Source organism: Candoia aspera, chromosome 8 (assembly GCF_035149785.1).
Source record: "Candoia aspera isolate rCanAsp1 chromosome 8, rCanAsp1.hap2, whole genome shotgun sequence".
Taxonomy (NCBI): Eukaryota; Metazoa; Chordata; class Lepidosauria; order Squamata; family Boidae; genus Candoia; species Candoia aspera.
This window is the reverse complement of record NC_086160.1, coordinates 50,402,195-50,413,994: the sequence shown is the minus strand read 5'-3', so window position 1 is coordinate 50,413,994 and position 11,800 is coordinate 50,402,195. Positions and strand designations below refer to the sequence as shown.

The following is an 11,800-nucleotide window of genomic DNA, read 5'->3' as shown; positions in this document are numbered from 1 at the left end:
GTTGCAGCATCCTGCAGTCACGTGATCGCCATTTGCGACCTTCCCAGCCAGCTTCCCACAAGCAAGGTCAATGGGGAAGCTGGGCAGGAGGTCGTGGTCACGTGAAGTCTTGCTTAATGACTACTAGTGATTGGCCTAACGACTGGCATAAAAAGTCGTAAAATCGGGTGTGGTCATGTGATGCTTCACAATGACCACACTGCTCAACAATGAATTCTCTGGTCCCTATTGTGGTCATAAGTCAAGGACTACCTGTATAACAACATAGAATTTTTTTATCAGTTTCAGTAGCATTCTTGTCAACAGAAAATACTTTTAAAAAAGAGTGCTTTAAGTCGACTACTTTTCTCTTGAAATGGATATTGCATTGTAATGCTGTGTTGCTTGGTGTCCAAGAATCTTAGGACACAAAACCACAATCCTAGATGTGAGATGGACAAAAACTTTAAAATCCTTTAAAATAAGTCAGGATTTTAGTTACGATTTATTGAAAGCCCATCATATCCTGGCCCATACCTAACACTAAGCTTAAAACCAACCAACCACATAATGGCTTAATAATGGGTAAACCCAGCCATTAATTAATTCCCAGTTCATGTGATTCCCAGTATGAAACTGTAAAACCTGGAAAAAATATAGTTAGCCAATGATTCTAAAGCATTTAACAGAGAGCCTTAGTCAAACTTGCTGCCTTAGTCAAATAACTTTATTTTAGGAATAAAGTAACAATAGTATCTTTCAAGTGGTAGTACATTTTCCAGGTCTTGGAAGTTAGTATGTTGTACAAGTTTAAATTTTTAAAGGTTCATTTATCCCAACAGTCATTCTTTAGGTCATGTAATATTCTAATAATTCTAGTTATAGCAATTGCTACTTAGTTTTTTGCAAGGCATTAAATTTTGCTATGTCCTAAACAAAAAGAATCCCAAGTCCCTTAATATTGTCTCACAGAAAAAGTGTTACAACTCAATTGTTTTGGCTCATGTACAGTAATGGGAGTGTGGAGTATGTTAAACAAAGATTTGGATGAAAGGCCTTGTGGAATATGTTGAGGCTGCATCTGGGCACGGTCAACACAAAAAGATTCTCTGTCAAAAATAAAAATTGCATGTAAAAAGAACTAAATCAACCCCCCCGCAAAATGGCTTCCTTCTTTCCCATATCACTCCAAAAAATAATTAGTTTTAAAATTATTTACAAAATCAAGTGAGTGGGAGGCACATATAGGCCAGTTATACCTGGAGAGCCACAATTTCCAGGGGCCCCAATCTTTGGCTGTTTTGCTGGGGCTGACAGTCCACTATTTTGAAAGCCATGTCACAAAGCACCATAGCATGCAAAATAATAAAAAGCACAAGGAACACCATAAATTAAATGTGAGCTGGCAGAAAAAAAGTAATAGGTCAAAGGGTACAGTAACAAGAACCAAAAAATTACAAGAGTAATGCAAATCATACATAACAGGACTTAATGCTTTGCAATTTATTGAAATTTATGAAATAACCACGTTTTGTACAGATTCCAGGATTCCAAACCTTGCCATTAGAAACTTGCTTCCTTTTAAAGAAGGATAAAGGCTCTCCCATAGGAGTTATACCTGAGCACGTACTTGCCTAGTCTACATAAATGTAGGTGGCTACATTATGAAACAGGACACTAATCTACAAAATTAGAAACTGTACAATAGGGTAGCAGTATAAAGCACCTTGCGGTGGTTGGCCATTCTTGAATAGGTTCTGAACAAATGCAGAAAGAACCAACATCAAAATATCCATTAGTTGAGAAGCTGACATATTTCTTTATGAAGACAACATAAGAAGTCCACATAAGAAGCTCCTCCGTAGATGTTCTTGTCTTCAACCAAGAACTGTTTGAAAACCATCTCTGTCTGCTCTCTTTGTTTCACAATCAGGATCTGAAAAAATAGTTTAAGAATGAACAAAATGTAGAAATGCTGCCTTGAATCTGTTGACCTTTCTCAGCTTAATTAAAGAACAAGAAGCAGCAGTTATTAAAATGCTCTCAAGGAAGGGAATTCAGCAATCATAGACTAGCTTTTTAATTAAAGTGTAATCTTTTACCTTCATGGAATAAGGTGTTCTGCTTTGGAGTTTATCTATTATGGACCTCAGTTTTGAAGAGTAGGGATTATCCAGTTCTGGAAGACGTGTCTATATGTAATAAATAAACACACAGAATTAGCAGAGATGAAAATTGCTGTACTGGCAAAACAGACAATATGCCCTGTGGATACTTGCAGTGGATTTGAAGGTTGCTGACAGTATGTGGAATGGAAACGACCAAATTATTTGGTATAGGAAAAATTTCCCTAAAATTCTCTGTGAATGTAATTCACTGACAAACTTGTCAAGATGATTAATAAATATGTTTTATTTATGGTCAAAGACCAAATAAATTACAAGGAAGATTAGGAAGCTAAAATAGAATTTCATCAAAAAACTACTATTGAACCACCAACAGCAATGATAATTGAACAACCTGGAGGTAATCTAGGACTTACTGGTTAATAGGACAATATTTTCATTCAACTTACCACAGCTATTAAGAAAGAAAGGCATTATTAGATCAATGTGCCAGGCCCAACGTGCCAGGCCAGATAAAAAGACAAATATAAGACAGATGTTAACAAACGAGCAAGTTCAGTGGAGGGCTAACAAGATAGTGAGGGAACTGGAAACCGAGTCCTATGAGCAATGGTTAAGGGTACGCATTGTGCAAAAGAGAAGACTGAGAGGAGATAGGATAGCAGTCTTCAGATATCTAAAGGGTCACACAGAGAACTGAATGGCCTTGTTCTCTTTGCCCACAAGGGTAGGATCAGAAGCAATTGTTTGAAATCTACAGGGAACTAGTTTCAGGTTAACTATAAGGAACTTCCTCACATTGATAGCTGTCAACCAGTAAACTGCCCAGAGTCCCCCACTGGGGGAGATGGGTGGTGATATAAATTTAATAAATAATAATAATAATAATAATAGATAGCCTAATAAAGTGGTATGTTTCCTTTTGCTGGAGTCTTCAAACAGAGGCTGGATAGCCATCTATCCAAAATATTTCAGCAGCTCTTAACACTAAGCAGGTGATAGGACTAGGCAATCTTTAAGGTCCCTTCCAACCCTTACGACTATATAAAACTTTTTTTTTAAACAGGAATGATACACATCCAATTCACACTACTTTCAATTGTAAAATGTGTGCTTCATTCTGAAAACTTGCCTATACATTGGTCACTCCTGGGATAACTCCATGGCAATATCTCATCTCTGCAATTCTGGCTGGTTTCAGGGACAAGATGGCAGATGCATTGTTTGGGAAATCAGCATGTTCCTGTAGACTTGAGAAATCTCACATCTGCAGAAACCTACCCACTTTTTCTGTACCTGTTTCTACACATCTGCATTCTCAACTTTATAAAGGAAGCAGTGATTCCAAGTTTGCATTGTTCATGTCATGTCACCTGACACTTGCATCATAGCCAACTTGGAAATGAAGTATCAAAAAACAAGCATTCAGCAACTCTTTCTCAAACACAACACTATACTCACAGCCTCAGTGCTGACATGCGCAAAGGAAGGCACATTAAATACCCCTTGGACAAGATCTGGTGGGGCACTGACTCCGAGCCACAGAAACATGTGCAGAGAATTTGCCAGTAGGAATACTCCTCCTTCAGACAGACGTTCTTCCGAGCAGCGAACAGCAGGAGGAATTACATCTTTATTTACATCCATAGAGTGCTGTAGGATAACATTTAAGTTCTTAGATTCACTGTCTTCTTAAGAACTGCTAAACAACCATGAGAGCCAGTTTGGTTAGTGGTTTAAGGCATGAGGGTGGAAAGTGGGAGACTGTGATTAGTCTTGGGATAGGCAATCTTGTAATGGTAGGTGGGAATGACCTTGGGAGACAGGGCAACGAGATGCAACCAAGGGAACAGATAAAAGGCAGCTTAGCCCACAGCAGGAATGTGGGTGGGGTGGGAGGCTTAGAAGAGACCCCCCCCCCCAGTTTTTGGGCAGTAAAGGGGATGGGGGGAGAGAAGTACTTTCAGACTTGCAAGATTCTGTTAATGTAGCTTTACAATAAAGTAGAATTCGCTCATTTGATCATGTTTCCTGTATGGTCTACTTTGTAAGGCTGACAATCTTTTTATGCACCTTGGAGCTGTGGTCTGGCTTTTTAAAATGGCTCTGAGGGCAAGTTCAAAAATTGCACTTCAGTTTACGAGGAGCTGGAGCAGAATCATCTAGGGGTGGGGGTGAGGGGTTGAAAAAGTAAGATGGCAGCCATGATCATGCTATTGAAGGTCCGCCCTATTTTCACCTATGCTGCATGCAACACCTACTAGTGATGATCAGGGCGCTGATCACATAGCTGCCATCTTGACTTTTTTGACCCTCCACTGCAGCTACCCCTAAGTTGGAGGCTTTACTTTCATTTTTTACTTTCACACAAAATAATGTACAAAACCATGCAGCTGCATATCAGTTTTGCTGCCAAATTTTGGCACAAGCTTGGAACTCTAAGAAATGCAAAAATGGGTTGAGGAGATCACAAGCAGCCCTCAGACTACGCTCAGATAAACAGATAAGACAAACATAAGATACGGAACATTTAACAGTCTTATTAGTTCTATATATGTACCTTTCCAAATTTATATTTCACCTTTTTTATATATTTAACCTTTTGCTTCATTTTTTGCCTGTCGGGTCAAATATAATTTATTAACTGAACTTTCCTTTCCCCAACAACCTTGGATATTCCTTCTTTATGAAAGATTCTGATTTTATGAATCAGTGAGCTGATGACCCTACACCTATGAATTTAGAAGATGATGCTTCTAAAGTTTCTGCAACTTTAAAAGTGGCTTGATAATTCACATTATGACCACAATGGCCACATGTATGTTCCTACATTGGCGACTCTAGATATTGTGCTGCATATGCAAAGGGTAGTGCTTTAGGCACAAAAATGAGTACAGTATTCTTAAGATGAACAAAGTTGTAAAATAATTTATTCATGGATGAAAATCTACTTGCAATGATCACTTTCAGGTTTATGCAGGGAAAGACGTGGAAAAGATGCTCTGATTTTCCTCTATTCACCAGTACCTGCCAATGTTCCACAACTGTCTAGCTGTTTCTGTCACTGCCAGGGGGTCAGCAACTACTTGCCTGCTGACAATAGCCACAAGTTGATCCAGAGGAAAGTGTGGTTGAGCAGCATGAACTGTGCTTCCGCTACCATACTTATACTGGCTCTTCCCAATCTCTGGGGGCTGAAGGAATTATAATGGTAGAACCAGCAATGAGGACCAGATGGACTGAGTAGCATCAGCAAGAATACCCTGGAGGTAGCACTGAACCCTAGCAGATTCTCAGTGTTGTAGCATTGCCTAATATCTGCTGCTAGCAAAACACTTACAATTGGCAGAAGCTGAGGGTAGAATAACAGTTGGGTGCCAGCAACATCCATTGACATGACCAGCTGTCTGTGAAAAGTTCTTTCATCTGTGGGAATCTCTGACCTGCCCAACAGCACACAGCTTTTCAGAAGGCAATTCATGTAGACAGGAAGCACTTTCATCGCATCAGGAAGGATAAGCTGAAAGAGAGGGAAATGCTTGAGACAAAATGTCCTGTCATTCATGTACTCCAAGTTCTCTCCAGCAGGACTTGCATCTGATTAGATCCATAAAGCATCAGCTGTTTTTGACTGGCTTCTATAAACAAGCATAAGTTTAGTTTAAACAGTTTTTCTTTCTTCAAATTTCACAACTCTGTTTCTACTTCAGTCAATCTATAAATGAGTATTGTGGCAAAAAAGTATATTCAATAAGTAAAAGGAAACAAATATGAAAACCTCTGAGAATATATTTAATTTCTGATTTTTTCTGTCTGCCTAAACACTCTCACTTTGTACCTATAATACAAAGATGAAAGCTGCTTTTTGGTATATAACGATAGTACAAGTCAAGAAGTCACATGACTTAGGACTTAATCTAGCCTTCCCAATCATACTACAATGAAAACTGCTCTTTATGATCAGAACTTGGTAATTAGGAAAAAATAAATCTATCAAGTGATTTGAGACTGAACAAGAACCTTTCTAATTTTCAAAAGTTGTATTTTTTACTAATAATACAGAAGTACAAATTTACAATTGTAGCTCAGTTTCCAGTGTATAACAGGACAATAAAGTATTTTTCTTAATGAAGATGCATTTTGTCAGCCATATACCAAGGGAAGCAAAAATTGTTCTGAGATTTATATACTAAATTGCATGTAGTTAAAAACGGTATTGGACTATCTACAACCCAAATGGCATTTAAAGACTATCTTGTTCTGGACATATAGAGATGCCAAGATTATGGAAGGTCAAAATTTTAAGCAGGCAGTTGCTACAAAAGCCAATGGAACTGCAACACAACTACGTAGCACACATGGGAGCTATAAATACATTCAGATCTTTCACCATAATCAGCCTGGGCTAATACTGTCCATAAAAGGTGCTGGCTAAACCTGGAAAATGTTTTTGGTTGAAGAAATATGCATAAAATGAGAGGCAATGAATTCTATGCCAATGTGTTTAGCAGGTGGTATTTACTCCCATCCCACCCATGGCTTTAACTTTGAACTCCGCGCAGTGCTTCTTCACTGAATAATTAGGCTTTATGCAAGTACTATTTTTGTATTCTGGTTTATATTGTATAATTTACAGCCCTGCCTACAAAAATAATTGAGTGAAAATGTGGGTGAGGAAAAATGTTTATTTCAGATTGCAGTTTATGTCTTCGTAAGGTTACTTAAAAATCAGCATACTGAAACAGTTCAAATCACTTAACATTTGGAAGAAGCAAAGTGCAAAATCTTACAATCATAGGCTTAGATCCTAACATTTTGTTCTTTGAATTGAAAAAAAAAATACACAGAGCACAAAGCATCCACATCTATTATTTTAAAATAAAGTAACTGGAATATTAAATAGTGCCATGAGAAATTTTTGTATTTCAATTTTATCTGGCTGTGTCTACACTGAGAAAGTTCATACTGTCTTCAACTTGGTGCTTTCTTTATCAAACCCTGTGGCACCCCACAAAGTTGGGGCTTCAGACTCAACCTCCCCTCAACACAGCCTGGAACCAGCTGTGGAGAAAGAAGGAGAACCACTGCAACCCTGTGCCTCCTGCTCTTATTCCCTACAGCTTGTCCATAAGGATACCATGGTCAATTTTAAAAACACTATGGAGGGCTGTAACTGGTTAGTACTGGGATGGAAGTCCTCAAAGAAATCCCAGGACTGTAAGGTAGACTGGAAAGTTAAAAATCAAGACAAAACTGACAGAAGGCAATGGTAAACCACTTCTGAAATGTTGCCAATGAACTATATTCGACATGCCCATGCAGTCTCTAGAAATCAAGCTCAAGGTGCTGATTATTACTTATAAAGTCCTACGTGGCACAGGGCCTAGCTATCTGAGAGGTCCTCTGTCTCCTGTATTATGTGCCTATCCTTTGTAATCAGACAGAATTGGCTTGCTTCAGATCCCATCAATTAAGCAATATCATCTATCAGGACTTAGGAAACAGGCAACCCTCCTAGAGATTCACTCACCCGCCTTCACGCAAGATGGTTTTCCTTTTCCCAGGATTAAAATTTACAAGGGACAGAAGCCAAGAGAAATACCTGGTGGCTACATACAGGCACCCAATAATTAGGGCAACTGGCACAGTTGGACGTCTGAAATCATTTGGGGCAACTGGCCACAGTTGGACTTTTGAAAACATGTCACCGGGTAGCATCACAAATGATTGCTAGTGGAGTTGACCAATCACAAAATGACTGCAGTAAAGGGCATAGCCACTCACAAATTTTTCATTTTGCAGAAGTCTAAACGGTGAAGATATTCTCCATCACTCTCTACATACTTCACAGGGATATTTATAGCATGCCCATGTCTTTTTTGCTTTGTTATGGAGGCAGTGGACACACACTCCAGCAAAGCAGTAGACTCCCTTTACTTACCATTTTTTATTTTTAAAATTTAGCCCTAGATTCTTGAAATAAGGTTTATGTTCTGTAATGGAGTTCTGCAGCATACCAGCTTTCAGTCTCTAAAATCATTTAGCAATAGGGAGTGTGGCAGAAGGCTCACTAGTGTTCACAAGCACCTAGGCTACTTAAGGGAAAAATAAAATTTGCGTATTAAACACTACAGAGATGTAGTATTTCTGACCTTGATATCACATGTTCTCTGCTTGCATTTCAAAACAACAGTCAAATAATGCCCAATTAAAACATCTGGAGCTGGAAGTATAAATACCTGGCTCACTACAGATGGGGTAGCACAGTTCTTTCTGTAACACGCCAACATGCGAGCTGTTTGATTCACCAGGATCTCACGGACAGTCTTCAAAGGCTGGCTGAGAATGGCTTTATAAGCTATAATGATATGAAGGAGTGATAAAAAGGTAGTTCTTATGTTATCCATTACGTCTTTTCACAGAAGAAAACCAATTCAGACTTCGGGTATTAAAAGAAGTTTCATTGAATATACCCTTTCTAAACATAGTATAGAACTTTGTGACCTATTAGGTTTAAATTATGAACTGTGTGACAATGATTCACCTTGCCTCCACGGACAACAATAACAAAAAAAGGCCACGCTCCTGCTCCAATGCCGTCATAGCGACTTAACAATAGTGATCCTCTATTATTATTATTATTATTATTATTATTATTATTATTATTATGGTAAATAGAAATTCTGAACTAAAAGTGTGAACTTGTGATTTATCCAGGAACTTAAACTGGATATATTAAAAGCATTCAGCAAATGTTCCCGGTTTACAGTCAATATCTTGTGTCAGTTTCTTATACGTCTATGACAGGAATTGATCATTCCTGATTTATAATACCATGAGTTTTAGCACAAGTTAAGTGTCCGCCATCACTTTCCAGCCTCCCTGCCCACTCCCAAGTCACGTACTGTAAGATTACCTGATTTTGCAAAGAAATTTACTAGTGCGTCAGTCTCACAGCTCTTATAGACATCAGCTAACTGGGAACTACAGTTGAGTCCAATGTTATGTATGCGCAGTCGTCTTTGACCAGTCGTGGATGTGTAAAGGACTGCACACTGCAGTGACAAAATCAAGGTGATAGGTAACTTGAAATTGTTTTACTTTCATTTTCTATGAAAGTGTTTAAAACAGTATTTTGGGATGTTGACTTAACATGGGTAATTTATTTATTAATTATATTTATTATATCAATGTATGTAGCCCCCCGTCTCACCATTTCGACTCTGGGTGGCGCACAAAGGGTTAAAACCTAGGACGGCACCTTAAGAGAGTAAGATGTGAGTTGTTACAAGTAGATAGAATTTTACTCTCTTCTTTTGGATACAAATCCAGATAAACTAAAATGTAGTAAAACATTATAATGAGTTGGACCAAAGTCTATTTTGAGCCAGTATGGTTCATTCTGATTACTAGCTGACTTCCAAGGTTCTACACAGAGGTCCTTCCCAGCCATACAATGCCAGGGATTTAACTATTTTCTTATTCACGTGTACTCTACCACTCAAAATTATATAACTAAAGCTCATACATTGCAATGTCACTCATGGTAATGTAGCTAGAATGATGGCATTTTCCCTGAGACAAACCACTGATCATATGTTAGGGAAGTCATATGGCCCCAAGGATGCACAACACTGTCTGTATGTACCGACTGTGCATTCCGATGTACCGATCATCCAGAAAGACATCAAAGATGCGTGTGGCCCAGGAACTTCTTACCTGGATTAAAGCCCCACCATCTTCATTCAATTTATCGTCATGCTTGAACTCCACAGTCACAGCTTTGTCACAGTCTATTGCTGCCAGCTCAACATCTGTGGTATTGTTCATGTAAATAGCTCCCAGGAAGTCTGTTGCTCTAAAACCTAGGGGCGATTAGAAAGGAGTAAGTTGTACAGTTAATAACAGCCACCAGCACCATTTTTGCAATAGGTAAGATAGTAGATAGACTCAGAGGAATAGCATTCCCCTCTCTTCACAACCACCTACTCACCCACCCAGTGCCATTCTCAGTATCAATCTGCATTCTATTTAATGTGGGAAGGTGATCCGTTATAGAGTAAATACCACGAGCACCATTCTCATAAGAAATATTAACCCGAAACCAGTAAAAAAGTCCCCCTATTCCTAGCTGAAGCAGCAATGTGGAAACTTACTTTCAAAAAGGAAACTGTGCTTGAAATTAAGACTGATGATCATGACATTTTTTTTTTTCAAATGATCCACTATAATTATGCCAACAGTGATGGATTTATTTCAGGCTATGTAATTGAAAGTTTCAGTAAAAAACCTGGGTGGTTTCTCATCTAAAAACCAAGACAAATCCAGAATGCATTTGGAAAGATTTGACAGATTTTACATAGAGGTTTTCTAATTCCCAATGCCTCACAATTTATTCCAGTAAATATGGTGCATAGTAAAACTATCTCTTAAGTATGTAAAATAAACAAACAGACCTCTGTAATAATAATTGTTACCTGTGCTAGTTCGAACTCTCATAATAGCATCAAAGCCCACTTTTTTTTCTATATCCTTCCCCAAATCATTCAGAAACTGATGACTGTCAGAATGTATCTAAACGAAAACAAGAGATTGAGAAAAACTTGACTAGTGTCTACCACCAGATGGCAGCGGTGCAACATAAATTGTTTCAGGATGTCACTGTAAGGAATTAATAGCACTAAATCACTCCTTTTATAAAGTATGTGGTTAATACTTGCACGACTTTCACACTCTCACATGGTCATGCAGATTAAAAGAAAAATTAAACTGCTTGTTAAACTACAGAGAAAAAAATACAATATTAGTAAAGAAAACCCACTCTTTAAAAAAATGGATTGATAAAAATAGATATTTAGAAAATAGGCTACCTTCTCATTAAAAAAACCAAAACTAGAGTAAGCATGTATTTTATGTTAGCACATGTTTATATGTTTATATGTATATGTTCCCAGTTTAATAAAATAATTGTTTATCGTGATCTTCTAAGTTAATGTTGTGCACTGTCACCTTAAGCCTAGGCAACAGATGGGAATGAGAAACAAAGTGTGACTTATAATTATTTAATGTCAGGAAAAGAACAAGAATACCACTAAACACAAATGGTTCCTTTGGAGTCTAGCACTAACAAGCAGAAAGAGATATAATCCATATAGTTCTTTAATCTATTTGGAATGGAGAAGAAAATTGGATTAAAATTTTAGTTCCAATCAAGATGGCTGCTAGACAAAGTTTTTTCCTCATTTCACTACTAGAGAAATATGAATTGCATTCTTCATTATTTGTTTCTATGGGTGCTCAAGACTTCTTATAGTTTTTCCACATAACAACCCTGTGAGATAGTTTGGGATAAGTGACTGTTGATTTTTCAGCCCTAATCCACTGACTGAAGGTGGGTTGGACCTCTATTTCCCTGGTCCTTGTCCAACACCTCAATCACTGCACCGCATTTTCAGGGGACTTATCATAAGGTTTCCTGATGGCCAAACAACATATTATCATACTGTAGGTGAGTGGCTCTCCTAGTGTTGTTGTTCTGTATTTCCCATCAGACTCAGCTAAAATGGTCGGTATTGAGGACTGATGGGAGTTATAGTTCTGCAGCATCTGAAGGGTCATGATTCCTATTCCTTCCTAAAATATGGGTTAATACTATGCTAAAATCTGTCTTTCAATTTCTCCAAATATTTTTCCCC

General features: G+C 38.0%; 1 protein-coding gene across 2 annotated transcripts in view; it reads right to left on the bottom strand.

Annotated features, from left to right (window-relative positions):
- Positions 1 to 680: 680 nt before the first annotated feature.
- The window catches only part of SEC24D (SEC24 homolog D, COPII coat complex component), a 71,116-nt gene continuing 59,996 nt past the window's right edge, over positions 681 to 11,800 (bottom strand). For both annotated transcript variants that reach the window (XM_063310419.1, XM_063310420.1), the window contains exons 16-23: positions 10,583 to 10,679; positions 9,825 to 9,970; positions 9,022 to 9,160; positions 8,345 to 8,463; positions 5,446 to 5,625; positions 3,567 to 3,758; positions 2,082 to 2,171; positions 681 to 1,915 (exon numbers count right to left, since the gene is read on the bottom strand). In XM_063310419.1, the coding sequence (XP_063166489.1) occupies positions 1,775 to 1,915; positions 2,082 to 2,171; positions 3,567 to 3,758; positions 5,446 to 5,625; positions 8,345 to 8,463; positions 9,022 to 9,160; positions 9,825 to 9,970; positions 10,583 to 10,679 (1,104 nt within the window). In that variant the 3' untranslated portion in view covers positions 681 to 1,774. The remainder of the gene's footprint in view (positions 1,916 to 2,081; positions 2,172 to 3,566; positions 3,759 to 5,445; positions 5,626 to 8,344; positions 8,464 to 9,021; positions 9,161 to 9,824; positions 9,971 to 10,582; positions 10,680 to 11,800) is intronic.